General features: G+C 49.8%; 1 protein-coding gene across 9 annotated transcripts in view; it reads right to left on the bottom strand.

Moving 5' to 3' along the window:
* Positions 1–25,296, bottom strand: part of TBCE (tubulin folding cofactor E) — an 87,652-nt gene that overhangs the window by 1,782 nt on the left and 60,574 nt on the right. For 8 of the 9 annotated variants that reach the window (XM_053667886.1, XM_053667887.1, XM_053667888.1 and 5 more), the window contains 12 exons: positions 15,880–16,065; positions 11,927–12,015; positions 9,405–9,504; positions 8,000–8,102; positions 6,799–6,875; positions 5,990–6,085; positions 5,405–5,469; positions 5,249–5,313; positions 4,758–4,907; positions 3,754–3,907; positions 2,636–2,704; positions 2,062–2,121 (listed from right to left, as the gene is read on the bottom strand). In XM_053667886.1, the coding sequence (XP_053523861.1) occupies positions 2,062–2,121; positions 2,636–2,704; positions 3,754–3,907; positions 4,758–4,907; positions 5,249–5,313; positions 5,405–5,469; positions 5,990–6,085; positions 6,799–6,875; positions 8,000–8,102; positions 9,405–9,504; positions 11,927–12,015; positions 15,880–16,065 (1,214 nt within the window). Of the gene's footprint in view, positions 1–124; positions 295–2,061; positions 2,122–2,635; positions 2,705–3,753; positions 3,908–4,757; positions 4,908–5,248; positions 5,314–5,404; positions 5,470–5,989; positions 6,086–6,798; positions 6,876–7,999; positions 8,103–9,404; positions 9,505–11,926; positions 12,016–15,879; positions 16,066–25,296 lie in introns of those variants that run through there. The other variant, XM_053667893.1, reaches the window with a different exon arrangement.

The raw sequence follows: 25,296 nt of genomic DNA, 5'->3' as shown, positions 1-25,296 counted from the left end.
ACACAGAGCAGCGCCTTCTCAGGCCGGCTCCTGTCCATCTGGGCCCACCAGTCACAGCTGCGTGGGGCCAGTGTGACGAAGGAGCACGACTCTGTATTTCATTGCAATGAGTTTCATTGCAATGAGTTTAAGTCGCCCACGTGGCCGGTGGCAGCCCCGCCGGACAGTGCAGCTCCCCTCTGACGGCACGGGCAACATGACACGCAGTCCTACCAGCCACTGTCGCCATCTCCCCGGAATTCGGAACTTGGAAATGGTTTTTCCATTACAGGGGCCACAAGTTGAATGCTTGGTCTGAGCAGATACAAATTTTTTTACCGATTTCCACCTGACTGTACAAAAAGCATATATGGACTTTTGATGCCAGCTCTGCATGTTAGTTTTTAATAATTTACTAATCTGATTGGCAAAAAAGAAAAAAGTTTCAGTATTTTATACTTCTTCACAACTTTTCTCTGTGAAGGAGTAATTTGTTAGTGACTAGGTATTTACAGCCTGTGGCACAAAAATTAGCGACACCCCAATTAGTTGGGATGCGCTGGCTCACTGCTGAGTTTAGAGACTGCAGGACTCGGATGCTGAGCAGCTTAACGCAGTGATGAACACCTGTCATTTCCATGGGTAACTACTCTTTGCCGGGTGCCCTGCACAGGGGTGACACTCGGTGTGAGTGCAGGGACACCTGGCTCTCAGCAGCACTGGTGGCGGGTGCATAGTGTGCGAGTGCAGAGGCTGAGGCTCACGGTCGGTGCCACCTGTCCCTGCAGAGGAGCGCTTAGTGCGGACCTGCTAGTAACACGCTGGGGCAGTTCCCGCAAACCGGTTTCATGTACCCGGAAAGTGAAGGGGAAAACGCAAAGACATCCAAAGCCAATTACGTTAACCAAAGCCCCGGTCCTCCTTCACTTGTCTGTCTCCACGACTGCCTTTACTGATGGCGTTTTTTCAGATCCTCACCTGAGGACATTTCTTCACTGGTTAGAGAGGGAAGAGGCGGGGCGGGGCGGAGGGGTGGGGAGAGAAACATCGATCAGTTGCCTCCTGTAGGTGCCCCGACCGGGAATCAAACCCGCAACAGTTTAGTGTACAGGCTGAGGCTCCAACCAATGGCGCCACCCTGGCCAGGGCCCTTTATCGGCAGTATTTAAGTTTGAAATCAAGAGTGAAAAGGGAACCAGTGATTCCAGCCCAGCAGCAGGATGGCGCACCGTGGGAGCAGAGCTGCCCACTGACACTAGGTGAAGGCCAGTGACCGGAGGCGCCCTGGGCAAGACCACAGCCTTCCGCAAGCAGTGCACGCTCGTGTGTGCGGGCCAGTGTGAAAACCAGCGTGAGTGTACTGCACTTCACTTCTTCAGTCCCTCACTGCTCTACACGACAATTCACAGTGTACTCAGTGTGAAATGTCATTTTTTTTTCAGTGAAAGTTTAAGGTAAGTTCCATTGATCTAATTTGCTGACACAAACGTATTTTCCAAATAAAACTGATGCAGTTCCAGTAGCACAGACATTTCAAGTTCTGAAGTACTTTTTTTTCAAAGAAAACCATCTCAGTGTACCCGTTAAAAGACAGCACCTAAGAACTGCTTGTACTCCTCACTGGTGGGGAAGAGAGTGTGCAAGAGACACAAATGTCCAAGGAGCTCGTGCCTCAGTCCACTAGGATGTCATTTCTGTTTGATGAGGAGGTAAGACGGCTGCCCGTCCAGTGTGACAGTCTTGTAGCCAAGAAACCCCCCGGAGCAGCGCTCTGAGACCTCAACAGCAGTGGGGCTGGGAAAGCCACTCAAGGGCTCAGCGTTCACGTTCTGTTCTCGGTGACACATGTAACCACATGCAGGGGCTTCGTTTGAACGAAGGGGTTTCTGGGTAAGCTGATAAAGTCATGGGGGGCTTCAGCTTTTGGGGGAGTGACACTAGCATGATCGATTCCACTTCAGAATCTGAAAGACTAGTGACGACATGAAGCCCCACGAGACCGCACTTGCAGATGTGAGGGAACTGCCTCGCACCCAGCCGACTCGGAGGCATGAGGAGGAGGCAGAGACTCATTCTTCTTACCTGGTAGCTGTTTCTCTAGGCCTTTCTGATCAAGATGGTTAGGGTACTTTATCCTCAGTGCTTGAGGGAAAAAAGGAGAAAGACGTGAGTCCTGCTACAGTGAGGATCTAAACTACACACGTTCCTGGGGCGGCCGGGTGACAGCTGCTCAGTGTGGCCTGGCTCAGAGGTCCAGGAATCGGCCTCACTGGTGCTGGAAGCTGCTCCTGTGGGTATTTCACCGAGTCACCAACAGCAGAACAGCTGGCTGCAGTTCTGTTGCTCCCCCTTTCCCCCCAAGTACTTCTTTCCTGACAGTTTCACCAGGTTACCAAGTGTAAGGAAAGTCACAACGTCCAAATCACAATTCCGTTCTCTGCTCAAATACTTGCCACATTTATATTAAATGAGTTGAAGGCATGGCAGTTGCTAAAATGTTCAGTATAAGAATTTACATGTTTGAGAATTTGTTTCTTTAAAAACCGAGATGCCCATTCAGGTCATTAAGAATGGTTCCTGTGAGGCTGTCACTTACCTGACTTAGCACCTAAGGACTCAAATACAAATAAGCCGTTTTCGAGTTTGGGGTTCTTACCGAGCAGCTGGTTTTTGAGCAAGCAGGGCTGCTGTGTTCTGAGCTCCCCATCTTCAGGCACACCATACTCTGTTTAAGAAACAAACGCAGTGAATGATAAAGCGAAGGCCACTGTAAGGAAAAGAGTGTGTAGGTGACTGTCACCCTGGGAGCAGCCCAGCAGCAGCTGGTATGCTGCCTCGGGACCCACTCCTTCTCCTCGTCGCTTGTTCACTTTTAGGAGGGTGGACAGCAGCCCCATGACCTGTGTGTGACACCACTGGTCCTCAGAGACAGGGTCCTGACTCAAACTCACAAGATGAGGCTGTGCTGCCCAATACTTACACCCTTCGGTCAGCCTCACCTACGCTAACTGCCCTTCGCTTCTGCCCTCAACAAACCTAGTGTTGTGCCACCTGGGACACAACGTGCAGGACACCTTCACCCACTTTCGGCCAGATCTGGCGGTGCTGGGGTGGGCCTCTGTACCATCCTGCACACCAGCCCCCACAACGCCCCCACCCCGAAAGGCAGCCTCAACACAATACAAGCATGTGAGGATGGCAGTGCTCTAGTTCTGCTGGGCCAGCTGGCGACAAGGTCTATAGACACCCCCAAGTATCTGTGCTTTTGTCCTGGAGCATCCTTGGCAGTGACGGACTGAGCCACACCTGCTGGGCACTGAGGCCCTCCCTCCCCTCTCCCAGGGGATGTCGAGTTCACCTACAGTGGCCAGAACCTGGGCCAGCTAGTGGAGCGATTTGAAGGCAGTTCCCACAGGCAGCTTTGTTTCCTCAAAGATAATGTTCTAGCCTGAAGCATTTGTGCAGTGAGCTCACTTAGGAAATATATACAAGAGCAAGCCACACAAAAGTGGGATTTTCCACCTTCAAGTCCCTGGGTGAGCCAGGCCGGCTGCCTGCCCTCCGGGTCAGGGGTGGTGCAGAGCCTCCTGCCAAGAGCTGCCCTCCCCACACGCACAGCTTCCTCTCTAAGGACAGGTCACTATCTGCCCGGCTGGCTGCGGCAGCCTCAGGAAAGCACCCGGTGCCCACTCGGGCTGAAGAGAACAGAAAGCCCCGGGGCAGAGGCGCCCGCCCAGGCCCTTGCTGACGCCCAGGGGAGGCGGCTGTACGCACTGAGGCAGAGCGCCTGGTATCTGGGGTGGGCCGCCAGGAACTCCTCGTTCGGCCTGTTCTTGTCTGGGTCCTGGTGTCCGCCCGCCTCTTTCCACTCGTTTCCAAATGCTTTTCTGTACTCCAGCTCGGCTCCACGCCTGTCCTCGGGGAGAATCTGTGCGCGAGGGAAATACGAGTCTGCCGGGGCACTTTTCCAATGAGTGTGTTTTATGCCCTGTTCTTCCCCACTGCCCACCCACAGAGACGATCAGAGTGAGAGGGACAAGATCATAATTATATCTGTACCCCTTTTAACGTTGACAGAGTACAGGGCTTCATTCAAGAAGAAAAACTTCCAGTTTTCTTCCAGACAGTGAAACCCACGTGCGGGTTTTCTGGACTGTGCCAGGAGCCTGAGTTCACCCACGGAGGGTCAGCCCCCTGGGGAGCCCACGTACGCATGCGGACATCACCAGCCAGCAGCCCCGAAAGGCGGGCGAGGCACTGTCTGCGCGTTTCTAAGGAGAGCGGCTGAGGAGGGAGGACACACAGGCCCACAGTCTGTCCTCTGCCTGCCCGTGATCCCCCCACGGGGAAGGAGGGAAGAGCCCCGTGTTCTCCTCCCTCCGAGTGACGCAGAATTGGCCAGTGTGGCGGGTCTCTGCACCGACAGTCTAATTCCACGGTCACTAAACTGACAGGAGGCACCTTTACTGCCCCTGACACCCTCCACAACGTTCACATACCCTGCTTGCATTTTCTTTCTTTCCTTTTTTTAAATTTTATTTATCTTTAGAGGGGAAGAGAAGGAGAGAGGGAGAGATATCAATGTATGGTTGCTTCTCGTACGTCCCCTGCCGGGAACTGGCCTGCAACCCAGGCATGTGCCCTGACTGGGAGTTGAACCGCAATCTTTTGGTTCGCAGGCCCGTGCTCAATCCACTGAGCTACACCAGCCAGGGCCCTGCTTGCATTTTCTGATCATCTGTTCTGGAGTCTACAGAAGACCTCGCCCTGGCACTCACCTGCCATTTGTTCAGGGTCTGCAGCTGACCGATCTTGGCGATGATGAACTGGGAGGCAGTCTGCTCACCGCTCCCCTCGGTCAGGGGGTTTCTTCGGCAGGACAGAGAGCGCAGGCTCTGCAGCTTATCCAGCTCGTTGATAGATGACCACTGAGACCCAGCCAAAGAGAAGAAACGTGTTTCAGGCTAATTCTTCGGGTTATTTGAAGTAGCAAAAGAAAAGCAAAGTCGCCAGTCCAGTCTGGGGGCCCAGGGTCCCTCATACCAAGCCCTCTAGCTGGGCCAAGGATGTGAGTCTGCTGAGGCAGGAGTTAAAACCAATTTCTTTCTTAATATTTTTGGGTTTATAAAACAAGGAGTTTCACTTGAGTAAGCATTTCTCTTTCAGAAAATTTAAAATATTCTCCCATGGAAGGAACCTACAAACCCTGGCACGGAGTGAGGTAGAAAGCAGAGGCCACACGGCGCACACACTCTGAAGGAGCTCTTACTTGAGATATCCGGTTGTCGTTGACTATGAGGTTCTGCAAGGATGGAAACATTGATGTCTTGCACCCTAGGAAAAAGAGAAGTAAGTTACACAGTAGAAGGGAAAGAAATGCTCCAGTGTGGCATGCAGGGGAGGAGAATGTCGTAATCTTACATACCAATGCCAGCGTCCGGGAAACACAGAGAAGAAATCCCAGTGTTACAAAGAATTAGTTGTTCTAATCTGAAATTGCAAATGTTCGGTCTGATTGTGCAGAACAGTATCAAATGCTTAGGCTATCAGCCAGTCTATGTTTGTAAGTTTTTTTACTTACACCTTAAGGTTTTCATCCCAGGTGAACTGCTTAGAAACCATGAAGTGCAATTTAGGGCTTGCACACTACGTTCTCCTGACTCTGCAGTGACTGAACTGTGCTGGGTGTCTTACCGCTGCGCTAGGTGCTAAGTGGGTCTCCAAGAGGAAAGAGGCATGACCTCTCTGCCCACTGTTTAATGAATGAAGACTTCAGCACCAGGGCCAAACCATTCATTCTTAATGATCTGGTACAGAGGTAGACTGCCTTGTATGCGGTTTCACGTGTAAACTCCCTAGATGAATTCAGATAAAATTTCCCAAAGAGAATGACTCCATTTGAGAATTCCTCCATTACTGTACTTCCGTTGCAAAAGTACATATGGCTTATGGCCCACTCACTAAAAATGTACTGCGCACTAATGGAACAGGCATTTCAGGAGCAAGTTACCTGGGCAGATGCGCTATGAGAAACAGCTGGTTTTCATCAATTAACTGATTATGGGAAAGGTCTAACAACTTGACCGTCTGCAGAACATCAGCCGGCCTATAAGGAAATAAAAAATTTTCAACATGAAGTCGTTTGCAAACACAGCTGTAAAACACCTACGTCTGCTACTCAGGAGGGGGGGTGGGGCACGTGGCTGTGACTGCAGAGGGACGGTGGAAGGGACCCTTGGAGACACTGGACCACAGCTCCACAAGACGTGGCCAGTGGGGGAACTGGGTGACGGGTCTGACTGCATGTGCATCGAAAATGATCTCAAAATAAAAGTTTCATTTTTAGAAAACCTGCCTTTGCCTATATAATTAATCATTCTGTACAGTAAAACCTTGTTAGTTTGAATCCTTTGGGAATTTGTTGTAAATTTGCCCACATTTAAGTTTGTTTTACATAGTAATTTAATGATATCAGAAGGGGAAGATGAAACATTAATTCACTTAAGGTACATCAACCTGAAACAGATGCATCACTTAATCCTCATAGCAAACCCTACGGAATTCCCATTTAGACAGAGAAGTAAATATATTTATGTGAAACATAAAATTTACGTCTTCAAAAACATTTTAAGTCTGGATGAGTTTTTCCTCAATCGGTGGTGAAGTCCAGTTGTTGACATTCTGAATTGCAAAGGCAATGAATAAGCATTTTCCTAATTCCTCTTTGCAAGTCTTTCTAAAAATTAATAGATTTATAAGGGAGACCGTTTCTTCAACACAAGGAGATGCCAACAGGTGCGGCTGAGCAGGCCATGCTACCTTTCGGAGATGGAAAGGCCGTTGGACTCCAGGTAGAGCTCCTCCAGGGCCGGCCAGCCCGTGGCACAGCACAGCACCTGCAGGCGAAACGCAGCTCAGGGCAGGCGCCTCCGCCGGGGCCTCCCTGTGCATGTTTTACACCCTGCACGCGAGTCTGGTTTGGTCACGGTTTCAGAAACCAAGTGTCTTACAGCACGTGTCACCAGAGACCACACTTCGGACCAGATGGAAGTGCTAACGGCCGCATCTGAATGGCATGGAGCGTGTGTCTCAGCACGGAGCCAACACAGCGCACGGGTCTCTCTGGAAACAGACCCAGGCACCACGAGGCAGCCGCAGAGGCACCTCGCACCCCCTCGCTGTCCAACACGGTTCCCCTCACCAAAAGGACACTGATTGAACACCTCTCCTCAATCCTCGATGCCGATCTGAGTTTGTGAAGGATATACGAGTCAGTCAAAATTTGTGACTCTAAACTTTCTCCCTTGAACTTCACTGCTGTCTTCCCCACCTGCATTTCTGGGGGCCCCTCCCGTTCTGATGCTCCATCTAGCCCTGGAGAGGGAGCCACAGGAAAAAGCCCCAGGAAAGGAGCGTTGGGCTGTGACCATGGTTGAAGGCGACATCTCTGAGCAGGGTGCCCTTCGCGTTTCACACAGGAACAACTCTCTGTGCCTGTTTGACAAGGGACTGTGCTGGGTGTGTGACGGTAGCCACCCGGGAGAGAACACAGCGGCATCAGGGCAGACGCCAACGCCAACACCAGCGGGGCCAGGACCCGGGGCCCTCCCAGCTGCACGCAATGGACAGTGGATTGCAGAGCTGAACTCGAAGCAAGAAAAGGATGTGGGAACTTTCTGCGGCCCCTCCTCTGCCCTGGTAACATGTGTGGAAAACTCAAATAACTGGGAGCTCGGTCAGCACCTGACTCTACAGCTTCCCAGTCCGGTGCGCCCACTGCCTAGCACTGCGGAGCCGCTGGTCCCAGAGACACCAGACCAGCTCACCACGGATGAGCCGAGACCGTGGACTCTTGGGTGAGGATGCTGCCTCACCGCCACGACTCAGCAAGGCACTTAAAGAAGCCTCTTGTCTAGGTCACGGATGAATGGAATGAGGCCACAGATATGCCTCAATTCTCTATTACACCAACAATTTAAAATGGCTTATTACTGGGTCATAGACCAAAGGAAAGGATTACCTCGGCCCACGTTATTCCCGTTCGGCTGAGGACGATGACCTTCAGTGCAGGAAATGCTCCGGCTGCAGGTGGTGGGCCTGGGGGGAACCTCAGCCTGTTGTCCCTGGGGAGGAAAAGAAGCTATGACTCGCTCCCTGCAGCGTCGCAGGCCGGACAGGGACAGTCATGGCAGGCAACGGTTTGGGACTTAGAGCAGTTTGGTTATTTCAACCTTAAAAGTGTATCGAAAACAACGTGTCAAAGATACCTCGTCATTCATGTTTTCAACCTACTGCCTTTCGGTACCTGGCATGCAGCGGCTTCGCAGGGTCAGGGCAGCCAGGAGCGTCCGCGAGTCCCTGAAAACACTCGGGCACCTGCAGGCAGCGCCCAAGTTTGCTCTGGACGCCGCGACCTGAATGCCCACCCTCGAGTCTCACCAATAATAGGCTGGGTCGTGGGCCAGATTTTCGCTGCTATCAACTGTCTGCCCGTGTGCTGTCAGGTCCTTCAAGTTCACAAGACCCTGACCCCAGACAGCAGTCGCCCTGGGCGGTCATGCTGAGAGGGTGACACAGGACAGACGTCAAGCATCAGCCCCTGCTTTCAGGAGAGACCACACCATGGCCGGCCCCACCCTCTGCTGTACTTGGGCGCACGGCAGGTCCAGGCCCGACCGGCTGAGCTGGGTGCAGCTCACCCACGTGCGCAATGCTGGCTCAAGTGCGAAAGAGGAAGCCTGGCCAAGCTCCTAGAAAGTCAGGTTCTGAGGTTAAAACTAATTAAATATTGGAGAAAGCCTGGGAAACAAACATTAGTAAAACACATAGATTAGTGAAAAAACACTTCTTAAAGATTTTTGTTTATCTTTTTTTATGGAGGGGAAGGGAGGGAGAAGAGAAACATCAATGTTCAGTTGCCTCACATGCGCCCCCTACTGGGGACCCCACCAGCAACCCAGGCATGTGCCCTGATGGGGCATTCAACCACTGGGCCACACCACCCAGGGTACATTAGTGAAAAATCTTTATTAGAACCGAATTAAACTATTCCAATGAAATCACTCATTCCTAAAGCAATTAAATGTCAGAAGCTTCTGAAAGATTCAGAACTTCTCCCCAGTTAATCACCAGCAACCCCGATGGGCGTCCCTCACCATCAAGCTCACCAGAAATGGGACCTGTCAGCCCAGTGAGTCCACCTACCCCAGCCCCCACCTGATCAAAACACAGTCCTAATTAATGAATGACCTCACGTGACCGTTTGAAAGCTAATAATCAAAAAATATGAGAGAAGTTAACAATTTACAGTAAGTTTAGATAAATGAAGCTGAGGCATCCCTGCCACCTCTTCCCCTCGGAGCTGCTGGGAGGGAGCGGGGAGCAAGGCGTGTCAGGACAGGCGGGAGGTGACCCGCAGCTCCCACCTGAGGTTAAGGACTTGCAGGTGTCTGAGCTGATCCCCAATGTCCACGACTTCACCCCATGCCGACAGCAGGTTTGCTGAGAGATCCACTTCTCTAACATCTAAACGCACATGTTAAGAAACAGTAACACAGAAAGGTTCATGAAAGATGGAACAGCAGTGGCCTCTGACTCTGGAGCCCGGGGTCTTGGTCACTGTGAGCCCTCTCTTCTGCGCATGCTGCTTTCACCTTTTTAATCATCCACCAGTTCATCCAGAAACTAAAACACTGTCACACTGCAAACTAGAGACAAGCCCTACAATCAGAGAGAGAGAGCCCAGTGTCACCGCTGAAGCAGCCCCACATTAGCCAACCAGTCGGAGGTGCTAAGCACAATGCGGGCACTCCGAGGGTCTCCTTTGGACTGGATGAAGCTGCTGACACCCATCCCTGCTGAGTACAGGGACTCAGGACAGAAGGAGAAAGGCACCTGGGCCGAATGCTACTGGGCAAACCCTGGGCAGAGAGATGAAGAGAAGCCTGAAGCAGGGCTGGACCAGCTGAAGGGGACTCGCACTCTCCATCTGTCCCACAGGCGACCACTGGGGGCCGCAGCCCGGCAGCAAGCACAGCTAGCTCTCCGTGGAAAGCCGTCTGGACCTGCCGGGTGGGTGGACGCGTGCCCAGAGCAAAGAGCAGGGCCGGCAGGACAGGCGGTGTGGATGAACTTCAGATAGGGCCAGAGAAGACCCCCTGCCCCACTAAGGTGACCTTTCAGCAGAGAAGGTCAAAGGTCCTTTGGAGGACCTCCTTTGCAGGAAACGAGGGCCTGCCGAAGAGTATCTGGGCAGAGGGCATGGCACAAACAATGGCCCTGAGGTCACAATGGTGGGCCTACAGCATGGGCTGGAGCTGACCTCACACTGACAGCAGGGGCCAGGCCGGAGCACAGGGGCCTGCAGACCACTAACAAATCCTGCCTCAAACGGGAGGTGCAGGGCATGGAGCCAGTGCTGGGGTCGGACGCAGCCTCTCAAAGGTCGCTGTGTTCACATAACAAGCAGCAGACCACGGGGAAGGGAGGAGCAGGAAGGGGGCTGGGGCTCCCTGGACCAGACCGGGGAGGGCCCTCCAGGGGTGAGAAATACCCAGCCCAGGGTCCTGGCAGGAAAGCAGGGCTGACTGGTTGGCTGCTGGGTGTAGATGGGAGCAGCCTGGGGCCATGGCGGCTCTTGTTTGCCCAGCAGGTGTCAGATTTCAGGGGCAGGGTACCAGATACACAGCCGGGGAGGCGGGTCTGAAAGGGGAGCCGTCTGGGCTAAACAGGAGCAGGAGTGGGCTGACCCCCTGTGGGTTGTCACTGCTCTGCACAGAAGACGGCAGAGGGTGAACCGAGATGGAACTGGGACAGGTGCTGCCGTGGGCCGGGGCTGGGCAACCGCTTGGTGCCGAGTGGGTCTCCTTTTTCATGGAGAAAATGGGCATGGAGAGCTAGTCACTGCAGCCTCAGGCAGCTGACCAAGTGCAGGTTGAACCCAAGGGGGCCCCAACCCTGGACCCTCTTCTTAGATCTGAAATGCAACAGAGGGTCTTTAAACACCGATAAAACACACAGGTTGTCATCAAAATGGTGGCGTCCATCGCAGCCCGGGACGGGCTGGACAGAGGTGATACTTGCCAGGTACCAACTGGCAAGGTCTGCCACAAGACCAGAAAGAAGGGGGGAGAGAGGGGGAAATGCAGAGAAGGGCGGCTCGGCCCGGCCACAAACTGGAGCTGTGTCCACCGCCTGCCTGCTGCAACATGGCCCAGGGCTGGGAGGACATCCACGTTTTTAAAGGGTCCCCCTGAAGGTGGTCACTTAAGTATCTACACGATGCCCCGTGAGGCCACAGGCCTGAAGCTCTTCTTCTCTGGCTCCATAAGGAAAGGCTTACCTCCTACATTTAGGTTGTGGGTGTAAAGCAATACACCGGGGGGAAACCACTTATAAGAGACAGTAGAGAAGAGAGATGAAAAACCTGAGAAAAGCCCGTTTTGAGGTATTTTAATAAAACTGACTCAGCTGCATGAAATGTGAACCTTACTAAGGGGCGAGTTTATTTCCTCACAAGGCCACCAGGCAGGTGTGGTGACTCCAGGACACTGGCCCAGACTTGGGACTTGCTCCTCCTGTGCCGTCTGCTGCCCACCCCAACGCCGTGTTCACGGGGGCCGAGCCTGCATGACCTGCCTGTGCCAAGGGCCAGGCAGGAGGTGCAGGTGATGGGCAGAGGCCAATGCCAACTCCAGCGGTCCCCTCTTAAGGAGCCCCATCTGAAAGCTCCTTCATACGTCACTGGCCAGAGGACGTCATTGGCTCACCTGACAGCAGAGGGGCCTCGGTACAAATGGCCAATCTGGGCAGCAGCTGCCCCAGGTAAGCTGGGCTGCTATGAGGAAGGAGGCCAGGGCCTGTGGACATGGGGTGGCCGACAGGTGGCGTCCACAAAGGCATCAAACCTCAGTCAGGGAGCAGCTGTGAGTCACCGCTGAAAGGATACTAGGACATGCTTTGGCAATGGCCCCTTTGTCCCCGGCACGGCACACAGCGCAGTTCCTCAGGGAGATTTCTTGCAACGTGCTCAGTTGGCTGCGTGAAAAACACAGAGTTCACATATTAGAGAAACGTGCACTTCCCATGGGCCCTTCAAAAAATTGAAAAGCATTTCTGATACACAACAAGGTACCAAGAGTAACAAACACCAGGACCCAACACCCAGCTGAAGAAATAAAGCATTATGAACACTGCACAGGCGACTGAAGTCTCCGTCCCTCCCCACGGCAAGCCCGCCCTCACGCCCCCTGAGGTGACCACGGCGCTGCCTTTGGTGTTTGTTTAATCTTCCGCATTTCTTGTAGTGTCACTATTTCCGTATCCCTAAACAAGGAGACGATTTTTGTACAATATGGAATGTGACGTAAACGACCCTCCCAGCAGCCCCTTTCTCCAGCCACAGCCTACTGCTCAGCAGTACGAGCGCCCGCTTCCACAGCTCGCACTTCCCCTCCCCGAGCAGACCACCTGACTGCGCCTGCTCCTCAGCAGCTGTTTCGGATGGTTCCCGACGGCGCCCGCGTCTCGCACTTGCGTGTGAAAGGCTCTCCAGGGCCCAGAGGCTGCGTTTTCTATTTGTTAAGACAGCTCAGGTGTTACAGGGCCCGAGAGTGTCTGGAACACAGAGTCTGGAGCCAGACTGCCTGAGTTCAAATCCCAGCTCCACCACCTTCTCTAGTGAGCGGTGAGTGAGCCCCTCTCTGCTTCAGAGTCCTCGTCTGTCTAATGCCATGAGCCCCACCCAAGGTCACAGCAGCATCACTCGAAATAGCCAGAGGGTGGAAGCAACCCAAGTGTCCGTCAGTGAAGAAGCAGATTAGTGGAACATTATTCTTCAGCCATAAAAAGGAAGAAAATTCTGGCTGCTGTGGCTCAGTGGACTGTGTGCAGGCCTGCGAACCAAAGGGTCACCAGTTTGATTCCCAGTCAGGGCACATGCCTGGGTGGCGGGCCAGGTCCCCCGTGAGGAGGGGCACGTGAAAGGCAACCACACATTGATGTTTCTCTCCCTCTCTCTGAAAATAAGTAAATAGAATCTTTTTTTTTTTTTGAGAAAAGGAAGGACATTCTGACAGCTGCTACAACATGGGTGAAATGGAGGCCATCATGCTCAGGGAAGTCAACCACTCCCAAAAGGACAAAGACTGTGTGAGTCCTCTTACCTTTCCCCCAGAGGAGTCAGATTCATGGGGACAGCAGAGGGGTGGGTGCCCAGGGCTGGGGGGCAACACGTGTTGACTGGGTGCGGAGCTTCCGCTTTGCCAGAAGCGAAGGCTCAGGAGACGGTGGTGACGGCTGCACGACACTGTGGGCGTTAATGCCGCCAGATGTAAAAATCAACACGGAACTGACCACCTTTGTGGAAATGCCAAGGTACACACACCAGGTGTGAGCCTTTACGGTCACCAGAGGCTGGGGAAACGCCACAGCAGAGAGGCTGCGGGGCGGAGGGTCCCAAACCTGCTCGGTGCTTCCGCAGCGTTTTCACGGTGCCCCCAGGCCCAAAAGAAATGCCTAACCATTCTATTTAGCAAGTAGTGAGGGCCGAACAGCTCGCTGAGTGTTTATGTCCTTTCCAGTCGGCGTCTCTCGGGCACTGAGCACACAACCTCCTCACCGGAATCAGACCGCCCACCGCCAGCTCCACTTCCCGCGGCGGGTGATCTTCAGGAGGGGCCGGCTTTTTAGCAGCCCCGTCTGCCCAGCGTGGCAGGAACGTGCCGCCACTGCCACTGAAAGGCATGGTGGGAGTGTCATGAAACCGGGAACCTCCTCAAAGGACAAGTCTGCAGTCTCCCACAGATGTCACTGTTTCCCTCTACAATTAAAAATAGCCCCCTGTGCCCCAGGGGGCTCGCTGCAGTGCCAGGAACACAGAGCACAAACTCACGGACCCCAGTCTCAACCCAGGTGGCAGGCCAGAGCCAAAGCCATCTACGTGTGGAGCCACACATAACGATTCTATCGGTTTTGACCCCTGTGAGTCTTGTCTTAGAGCTACAACCTCAAAGCCGGCCAGCCGAGGGCTGCCCGCTCTACTGGTGACAAGCGCCCTGCTTGGCACCGCTTGCTTGTTACTCACAGCAGCACTAACAGCTCAGGCGTCAACTTGTAAATGAGGAAGCCGAGGCTTAGAACTGCAACTCCAACTCCTGTGGGCTGGAAAGGGGCTTGGCTGACCGGGAACCCAGCCTGATGCCAACGTCGGGTTCCTTCCAAGAATTCACTTGATCTTTATTGAACACAGTGATTTGCAAGTAAGAAGGTCACTCACCGAGAAATTCAAGAATTATGCATTGTCCATAAACCAGGGAAGGAGAATGTGTTTGCAATTTGTTACTATTCACACAGCCTATGATATTCTTTGGAAGAGATTAATCAATAAGAAAAATAAAGGGCCTCTTTTAGGTTAAAAAAATACTTAAGTATTTGCATCTTAAATGGAAAAAAAGTAAAGCAATGAGTCATTCATGACCATTATCTCTTCAAGTTGTAACTTTCTTTTATTCAATTTTCTAAATTTTCAACAATGTATACTGTTTTGTAAATAATTAACAAACAAGTTGTTGCTTTTTTTGAAATTGTGATTTATTGAGGTTTTTAAAATACTGGTCATCTATACTAAAAAGCAGAGCTATCAAGAAATGGATTTATTCTTACACACTGTCCCTATGTACATTTAAAATTCTGCATTATTTTAAGTCCTTTTTTATTGTTAGAGTACAGTTGTCTCCATTTTTACCCCACCATGTACCTCTGCCCCAACCCTAAATCTTTTTTAAAGATTTTATTGATTTATTTTTAGAGAGAGGGGATACGAGAAAGAGACGGAGAGAAACTTCCATATGTGGTTGCCTCTCATGTGCCCCCTACTGGGGACCTGGCCCGAAACCCAGGCCTGTGCCCTGACTGGGAATCATAATGGTGACCTTTTGGTTCACAGGCCAGCACTCAATCCACTGAGTGACACACCAGCCACAGCATAAAACTTAATAATAATAACAGAAACAGCCAGAAGATAACAAAAGAACTTTACTTTGAACAAAACCACAGTCTTTAACTCTTTTACTTTCTTTACAAAGTGAAGATTGCAGGCCTGTGCCTAGCCGCTGCAAACCCGCTTTCCGCAGTGGCCACCAGGGGTCACTACTAGGGCGCTTCATCTGGGTCGGGTCAAACCACAGCCCACACCAAGGCTAACCCCTGGAAGGTTCTCGGGCTGCTGAGTTTTCATGTGAACATCAGCTTTGACTCTCCCTGATTCAGATGGCTCATCAGAATGAACACTGAGATTCTAGAGAGAATCAGTGTATAGATTTCAGAGAACAGAGACTGGAAACAGCAGTTTTAAAATGCCTTATTTCATGTCCTTCATTGGCTACATAATAATTAGGGGCGCTTAAAAGCAAGAGACCAGAGTATTCTGACTCAGTAGGTCTGGGGTGGGGCACAGGTGACAAGGGTGTGTGACTTAGCACAGGTAGCCATGCACACTTCTGTCTCCATCTGGGACATCAACCAGCTAGAAACATCACCACAAAATACAAGAGGACCAGAATGTCAACCTTACTTACTTAATACTTAGTCGATATAAGATAGCATGGTATAAATATTAATATTTAGCAAGGCAATATTAGCAAGGCAATATTGCCAATAATGGGCAAATCAATCTTTTAATTCCAATCCAGAAAAGTCCAACAGCCCTGAGCTGGAGTGAGGATTTTCCCTGAACACTCAATCCTCAGGTTCCGGCCATTTCAATGGCCGTCTGCTCAGGAAGCACAAGGCAGCGAGGCCGCGAGGCCCTGGGTGCCACACACTCCCAGAACCACTCCCAGAACACGCTCCTGAGCCCCAGTGGGGCTGAGGGCCCACTCTGCCATGATCTGCCCCACTTACCTTTGCTGTTTTCTAATAGAGTCAAAACCAATAGTTTCCACGAGTCTATTGGCAATTTTCACAATTTGCTCTTTTCCGTCTTCCTCTGGTCCATCTTTTAACATGTAGCGGTTCTCAACCGCAGTGAGAAAGTCTACTCCGAAGTTTACTTTGTTTGGACGAATGAAGGACCCTCCTGTTGGGTGGCTGAAGGGAGAGAAGGGAGCACTGTGAACATCCACGGAGACACCAAGATGACACGGGCAAAAAGAATCCCTTGTGAACTGCCACAAATGTAAATGCCTGCATTCATAAACTCATTTACAAATATATTAGCAAACAAAAGCAGTTATGTAATTTTTTAAAAAGATTTTACTGCCCTGGCTGGTGTAGCTCAGTGGATTGAGTGTGGGCCTGTGAACCAGACAATCAAGGTTCGATTCCCAGTCAGGGCATATACCGGGTTGCAGGCTGGTTCCCTGCAGGCCCGTTCCCTGTAGGCCCATTCCCAGCAGGGGACGCACAAAAGGCAACCACACATTGATGTTTCTCTCTCTCCCTTTTTCCTTCCCCTCCCCTCTAAAGATAAATAAATAAAATCTTAAAAAAAAAAAAAAAGATTTTACTTATTTTCAGAGAGAGGGGAAGGGAGGGAAAAAGAGAGGGAGAGAAACATCGATGTGTGAAAGAAACATCAGTTGGTTGCCTCTCGCACACCCCCAACCAGTCACCCGGCCTGCAACCCAGGCATGTGCCCTGACTGGGAATCCAACAGGTGACCTTTTGGTTCACAGGCTAGCACTCAGTCCACTGAGCCATACCAGCCAGGAAGCAATTATATAATTTTAAAAAGAAAAAAGATCATCCACAGAGAATGGCCATAAATGCAGTGTTCTGAAGAATTTCATAACTTCCTGTGTGCTAAGAAATGAACATCTGCTAACAGCCCTGGCTGGCGTGGCTGTGTTGGGTTGAGTGTGGGCCTGTGAACCGGAGTCGCTGATTTGATTCCCCGTCTGCAGTGCAAGCCTGGGTTGCGGGTCAGGTCCCCAGCACAGGGCGCACGAGAGGCAACCACACACTGATGTGTCTCTCCCTCTTTTTCCTTCCCTTCCTCTATCTCTAAACATAAGTAAAATCTTTAAAAAAAATTAAAAATCTGCATAAGAGGTAAAAGAATGTACTAAAAAAGTATATAATCAGTACAAATTATTACAAAGAGTTGTTAGCTTATGCAAGCATGTAAGCAAATCCCAACAGATTAAACAGAGGAAGTACACAGGACAGACAATTCACATAAGAGTAAACAGACATACCAACTCATGGGGGAAAATTTTACCTTGCTAATGATTATGAAGTGAAAATCCAAATAATTAAACTATTTTCAACAAAACACAAAAAATGAAGAAAATATGTTTTCCCATACAGTTGGTTGTCTTTTTAATTTAATACTGTTTTCTTTGGCCATGCAGAAGCTTTTTATTTTTATGAGATCCCATTTGTTTATTCTTTCCTTTATATTCCTTGCTCTAGGGGACATATCAGTAAAAATGTTGCTGCATGAAATATCTGAAATTTTCCTGCCAATGTTCTCCTCTAGGACTTTAATGGTTTCAAGGCTTATATTTAAGTCTTTTATCCACCTTGAATTTATTGTGGTGTGTGGTGTAAGTTGGTGCTCAAGTTTCATTGTTTTGCATGTAGCTGTCCAGTTCTCCCAACACCATTTGTTGAAGAGGCTATCTTTACTCCATTTTATGTTATTGCTCCCTTTGTCGAATATTAATTGACTGTAGAGAGTTGGGTTTATTTCTGGGCTCTCCATTCTGTTCCATTGGTCTGTGTTCCTGTTTTTATGCCAGTACCAGGCTGTTTTGATTACAGTGGCCTTATATACAATTTGATATCAGGTATTGTGATGCCTCCTACTTTGTTCTTCTTTCTCAAAAAAGCAGCTGCTATTCGGGCTCGTTTATGGTTCCATATAAATTTTTGAAGTGTTTGTTTTATGTCTGTGAAATATGCCATTGGTACTTTAATAGGTATTGCATTGAATCTGTAAATTGCTTTGGATAGTATGGACATTTTGATGTTAATTCTTCCAATCCATGAACAAGGTTTAATCTCCAAAATATACAAAGAACTTACACGATTCCATTCTAAGAAGACAACCAACCCAATTAAAAAATGGGAAAAGGACTTGAACAGACACTTCTCCGAGGAAGACATACAGAAGATCCAGAGACACATGAAGAAATGCTCAATATCGCTAGCTATCAGAGAGATGCAAATCAAAACCACAATGAGATACCACTTTACACCAGTCAGGATGGCTATAATAGACAAAGCAACAAACAACAAATGTTGGAGAGGGTGTGGGGAAAAGGGGACCTTAGTTCACTGTTGGTGGGATTGCAGACTGGTGCAACCACTATGGAAAACAGTATGGAATTTTCTCAGAAAACTAAAAATCGACCTGCCTTTTGACCCAGCAATTCCACTGCTAGGATTATATTCTAAGAACCCCAAAACATCAATTTCAAAGAACCTATGCACCACAATGTTCATAGCAGCACAATTCACAATAGCCAAGAGCTGGAAGCAACCTAGGTGCCCGTCAGTAAATGAATGGATCAAAAAATTGTGGTACATATACACAATGGAATTCTATGCTGCAGAGAGAAAGAAGGAGCTACTGCCTTTTGCAACAACATGGATGGAACTGGAAAGCATTATGCTGAGTGAAACAAGCCAGGTGGTGAAAGACAAATACCATATGATCTCACCTTTAACAGGAAGCTAAACAACAAAACAGACAAGCAAGCAAAATAAAAACAAAGACACTGAAATAAAAAACAAGGGGACAGTGAGCAGAGGGGAGAGGGGAGGGAATTTAAGGGGAAAAATGGGAGGGATTTAGAGAAACAAGTATAAAGGACACATGGACAAAAACTAAGGGGGTGTGGAAATGGGAGAGAGGTGGGGTGCATGGGGCGGGGTGGGCTGGGATGGGAGAAATAAACAGAAAACTGTACTTGAAAAATAACTAAATAAAAAGAAAAAGAAGAAAAATCATAACACCTTAAAGACCACAAGGTTGAGTTTGTTTTGATTATATCATCGCACTCCTGGGAATCTGTCAGCAGGCAGTAATTTAAAAATAAAAACAAAACTGCACCTACAAAGATTCCGTATAATAGCATTTACTTGTCCTTGAGGAAATCTGGAAACTATAAAAATGCCCAGCTGAATAGAAAATATTACGTGAATAGATAGATTAAAAATTCTAACAGTGATACTAAATAAAATTACAAGAAACTGAGATTTCTAAAAACTGAACCAAACTGTGCATGATACAACCACAGAGGAATCTCATTTGCAGATGAAGACCAGAAAAGGGTACAGAGAGATGAAAACACTTGTGGGTAAAGGGTTATGTATAAACTCTTTCAAATGACAGCTTGAACTAAATCCATTTTAAAAGCTTAAATATAAGGCTAAAATACAGCAGGCAAGGACAATTCCAGAGAAATACAGAATATTTTGCCACAATTTATATTCAGGTTTTAGAGAAATTTTTGATAATAAATCTCCAGAAGGATTTAACAGCAATAGTAATTATACTGCCGTATGTTAACGACCCCTCTGTCATCACAGGCTTCTCAGTGAAAGGTTTTCTTGGGCTCTGCTGAGGAAGAAATGCCAATCGGCCACAAAGTTAGGCAGTATAGCGCTTTATCGGGGTTTGTGCACCCGCCTGGGCGAGGTTCCCCTGCCCACAGAGTGGGGCTGGGGAAGTCGCCCCCAAGCAGGGAATGTGCTGGGGTTTTACTTGGTTGGCTCTCTTGCGGGAGCTGGGGATTGGTCCCCTTTGAACAAAGTGTCAATATATCATTGGTGGTTCTTCTCGGGCTCAGGTTGCTAGGTGAATAAAGCCCGCCCTTTCAACTCTCTGGTTTGACGTCAGCCATCTGCTCCGGGTTGTAGTTCAGCTGCCATTTTGTCCTACCCCGCCCATCCTGACACTCAGGACATTCCAAATAGGTCTTGAGACCATTAAAGTCAGTGCCCAGCATCACATCACGGCAGAGTCAGTTTCTTTTCAGGGAGTCCAAGTGTGCCCCATAGAACAGGGGTGAGGGTTAACACTATCAAGTGATCACTTCATTCTTTTGGCTTCAAACCTTCCTAGAAGTCGCCATACTATAATGAAACTGGTATCAATGATAAATTTTGCCAAAATAATTGTATATACATTTTCTTCTGGAAAATGGGTCCATAGAGAGGACCAGATGGTGAAAGGAACGTGATCCCCAAACGCTGGAAGCAGTACAGGTGAGAAGTGACCCAGAGACCACTGAATCCCAGAGACGGGGCGTGCGGAAGCCAGTGAAGAGGGGGACAAATGTGTCCAGTGCTACAAACACCTGAAGGTGGCAACTGAGCCCGAAGTGTAAGTGACCAGAGGGGAAGGGGTGCCGGCCTGGAGAGGGAGGGGGCGGCAGTGTCGGGGCAGCGTCTGCGGGGAGCCGACCGAAAGGGAGTGTTTTCGGGTGGCAAGCCCGAACAGGCAACCTTGACTGTTGGGGTTTGTGCACCCCGCCCCCCTCCAGGAGAGGTTCCCCGGCCCACAGAGTGGGGCTGGGGAAGTCGCTCCCAAGCAGGGAACGTGGTAGGGTTTTATTTTGGTTGCTCTTTTGGTTTGTTCAACAGGCAAAGTTGACTGTTGATGGAAATAACCCAATTGAGGGGGAGCTGACAGTGCAGGAAATTTAATCCTCTGTGGCAGCAAAATCAAGTGCTGAGTCTGTTGTGATCTCACAGGGTCGCTGACAACTGGGAGCTGCCCGGAAAACTGGACAGTTTAACCTAAAGGGACGCATGTGGGGCCGGTGACCCTGGGGCGAGGGTGGGCCCAGGAGCCTGCTCATTCCCGACAATGCTCTGGTGGGGGCAGGCCTGGGACCCCACGTTCAGCAGCACTCACTAGCCCACCCTGGGTCAGGTGGGGACGGTGGGGCCCACTGTTACAGAGGTCTCCTAGCCAGCACCGAACTGCACTCTGACTACTAGTATGCTACACTTTCCCACGCTTGTGTCTTGCCTTACTTTGTTGAATTAAACACAGTCCTTACATTAAAATCCTAGCTAGCACGCTCGCTCCTAAAATGGGAGGAGGCAACGAAAGGGGTGGGGCAGCAGGTGTGGAGCTGGGTTCCGTGGGTTCCTGGCTCCACGACTTACCCGCTGCATGACCACAGGCAGCCGAATTCACATTCTCAGCCTGTTTCCCCGTCTATAAAGCCCTACCAAATGAGGCTACTTACAAGGATGGAGTAAGCCGTAACAAAATATAAGCCACTATAATGTTGCCTGGCATGACAGTGACAGCTACACATTTAACATGCTGTTAAAAATACACCCACCTACTTTGAAATGAGGGGACTGGCCAGAGGCCCGACTAAAGTTAGGCAGGATCCCCCACACGTGTTCCAGGGGCTCCTGTGTCACAGGAGCTGTCACCACCACCGACAACACAGATCCATCGTATGAATGTTGAAAACACGGTTATAAACGTAAGCAGGGCGTCACACAACCCCTCAGGTATGAACTTGTCCGTCCCCGTTACCTACTGTTACCTAAAAACTACCCCAGAGCGCAGCAGCTTGAAACAATGACCTGCAATTTCGCACAGCTCTGGGCGAGCTCAGCAGAGCTCCGGCGACCTTTTGGTTCACAGGCTGGCACTCCAACCACTGAGCCACACCAGCCCGGGCACAGGTTATCATTTTTTAAATTGTGAGCAAAAACGTCAAGAAATACAGTATCAGGAATTTGAGATTTTCAACTTTAAACATTAATGCACAAGTAAAAGTAACTATTAAACACTGTTTCAAATGTTCATGGGGGCAGCAGCTAGTGAGAAAGGAGAGTATAACAATGCAACATTTCTGAGAGCCAGGAATGACACACGGGACTTTCATTCCACAAACATTCCAATTTGAACTGGGTCATTCAGCACTCTCGTGTTTATTGGAAAGATGGGCTTCTGGGAAGCCAGAATACGCCGGAAGGAGCCCCGCACTCAAGGGGCACTCGAGGGGCACTCGAGGGGCGCTAGGGCTCAGAGGCGCGTGCAAACCAGGTGCAGCTGGGAGCTTCCCCTCACTGCCCTTTGGGAGCAGGGATGTCTCGTCTGGTGCTGTGTCCCTCTCACCACTGCACTGGGGTGGGAGAAGGGCTCCTGGCTCCACAGGTCCCCAGGTCCAGCGCTCCTCCCCCGCATCTGCGCCAGAACTGCACCCAAGGAGCCTCATTGGGACAGTGACACCCTGCAGTTCCAGCCAATGCTGAGAAAGGGGGCAAGACTCTTGAAAAGGCGGCGTGAGCTCTGCATGGGGAAGTGCTGTGACTTTTGAGCAGCAGGTTGTTGTGGCAGATTATTTCCACAGGTGACTCTTGGCTCACATACCCCTTGGCAATGTGACTTTGCCACTTGTCCCACCGATGGGTGGAATCCATCTCCCCTCCTCTAGAATGCAGACTCACCCGGGGGCTTGCTTTTACGGACAGAGTGAAGCCTGGGCCTTAGGAGGCATCGCAGTCCTGCTTCCACCGTCCTGGGAAGCAGAGGCTGCGTGTAAGAGGCTCCTGCTCACTGGACGACAGTGAGAGGCCCGGGCCGTGTGCAGAAAGAAAGAGGAACCTCGGGAACCCCAGCTGAGGACCAGCCCCGAGCCCGCAGCCTTGCAAGGCCCTGTTGCTCCTGCGGCATTCCCCTGGGACAGAGGCAGCCCAGCCGACCCCGCTACACCCCACCCACATCCTGGAGACACACTCAGGAGCTGCAAAGGGGTTGTTTTAAGGTCCAAGTTTGGGGGTATTTGTTATGCATCAACAGCTAACCGAAATAGATGGGAAAATCACTATTTTCACTAACACTAATCAAAGCTCGGTACTTCCGTCAATTATAAATCAAGGCAAAAAACAAAAAATGATCATATTTGTAGTACCTTCTCACTAACAGAAACCAAATATTTTTGTATCTTTTACAACTATCACCACTATCTTAAAAAGTCATTTTTTCTTTTCACTACCTCAAAATTTTAGTAGTTAGACTTCCGCCAAGATGGAGGCATAGGTGGATGTGCCGTGTCTTCTCACATAACCAAGTTTAGAGACAACTAAATATTAGCAACAGAAAACACAGCCAGAACACGGAAAATTGAACTTTTCGGAAGTCTGTTAACAACAAATTCTTCAGCCTGACCGGTAAGGGGCGAAACCAGCGGCTGGTGAAGCGGGGTTGCACAGGAGGTCTCGGTCAGCCGGACTCAGGCGCGGAATCCAGACGGGCGGAATCCAGGCGCAGGGTTGGACCTAGTGAGTGACCTAGGGAGCCACCAGGCGAGCGACCGCAGGGGAGACAGCGGGGCAGCGGGGCTGCGTGTTGACTGTTGTCGCGCATTTGTGCGCGGGTGGACAGGCGAGGGAGTGGGCGGTTGGACCGGGCCCGGTGGGTCCCCGCGGCAAGCAGCAGTGGAGGGCGCCTCCGCGGCACCGCCATTTCCCTGCTCTGACCCCACCTCCACATACAGCGTCATAACCCAGCGACTCTGAGTGGCCCGGCCCAGGTGAACCACCTAAGGCGCTGCTCTTCACCCAGAGGCATGAAACAGCAGAGGGGGTCGCCATTTCCCCGCTCTGACCACGCCCCCACATACAGAGTCACAACCTAGCGACCTGGGAGTCCAAGGCACTGCTTCTCACACTTAAAGGGCCAGAACAGACCAAAAATGTCACAAGAATATCTCAAAGCCCCAGAACCTATAGATCTAAGCGATGAAGAAATAGCAAAACTCTCAGACGCAGTTTAAAACGCTGGTGATCAGGATCCTCACAGAACTGGTTGATTATAGCCACAAATTAGACAAATATATGAAAGCGAAACTAATTGAAATGAATGGAATTGCACAGGACACCAATAGCAATGAAAAGGAAACTGGGACTCAAATCAATGGAGTGGACCAGAAGAAAGCAAATAATGGCCAAACAGAAAAGAGTCAAGAAGCAAGAATTCAAAGAAATGAGGAGTCTTAGGAACCTCCAGGACATCTTTAAACGCTCCAACATCTGAATTATAGGGGTACCAGAAGGGGGAAAGGCACAGCCACCAGTGGGAAACTTATTTGAACAAATAATAAAGGAGAATTTCCCCAATCTGGCAAAGGAAATAGACTTCCAGGAAATCCAGGAATCTCAGAGAGTCCCAGAGAAGTGGGACCCAAGAAGGAACACACTAAGGCACATCATCATTACATTAGCCAAGATTCAAATGAAGGAGAGAATCCTAGAAGCAGCAAGAGCTAAGGGGACAGTCACCTACAAAGGAGTCCCCATCAGACTGTCAGCAGAATTCTCAAAAGAGACCTTACAGGCAAGAAGGGGCTGGAAAGAGGTATTCCAAGTCATGAAATCCAAAGACCTACAACCAAGATTGCTCTATCCAGCAAAGCTTTCATTTAGAATGGAAGGACAGATAAGGTGCTTCTCAGATAAGATCAAATTCAAGGAGTTCATCATCAACAAGCCCTTATTATATGAAATGCTAAAGGGACTTATCTAAGAAAAAGAAGTTAAAGAAACATGAACAGTGAAAGGACAACAAACTCACAGTTATTAACAACCACACCTAAAACAAAAGCAAACTAAAAGGACAGCTAGATCAGGAGTGGAAACATAGAAATGAAGATCTCAAGGAGGGTTAGCAACAGGGGAGTGGGAGGAGGAGAAGGGGGGAGAAGGTACAGAAAATAAGTAGCATAGACAGTAGATAGAAAATAGATGGTGGGGCAAGAATAACATGGGAAATATAGAATCTAAAGAACCTGAGACACATGGTCATAAACTAAAGGGGGGGTAATGGTGGGGATGGGGGTAGGGTGGAGGGGAATGAAAGGGGGAATAGAACAACTGTAACAGCATAATCAATAAAAAATTTTAAAAAATTTTAGTAGTTATTAGGCCCATAGGCACATCTTATTATTCAATGTCATTTATTTAAAAATATGTACAACTATATCATAATTTTAAAAGTTTTGCCTGGGACTTCTGCCAAGATGGAGGTGCAGATGGAAGCACTGCACCTTCTCACACAACCAAGTTTAAAAACAACAAAGTTTTAGCAACAAAAACGCAGCCAAACCCCAAAAAATTGAACTACACGGAAGTCTGACAACAACTAACCCTTCAGCCAAACCGCTGAGAGGGGCAGAGCCAGCAGCAGAGAGGGGTCGGGCAGGAAAGATCCACCGGACGGACCCAACGTAACAGGCACGAACAGATCAAAACATGGCTAAAGAACAATTCAGAGCCCCAGAGCCAATAAACCTAAGTGATGAAGAAACAGCCAAACTTTCGGATGCACAGTTCAATACA

This window comes from Artibeus jamaicensis, unplaced genomic scaffold (genome assembly GCF_021234435.1).
Source record: "Artibeus jamaicensis isolate MK-2021 breed Jamaican fruit bat unplaced genomic scaffold, CSHL_Jam_final contig_473, whole genome shotgun sequence".
In the NCBI taxonomy this organism is placed as follows: Eukaryota; Metazoa; Chordata; class Mammalia; order Chiroptera; family Phyllostomidae; genus Artibeus; species Artibeus jamaicensis.
The sequence above is the reverse complement of the archived record's forward strand: the minus strand, read 5'-3'. Positions and strand labels throughout refer to the sequence as shown.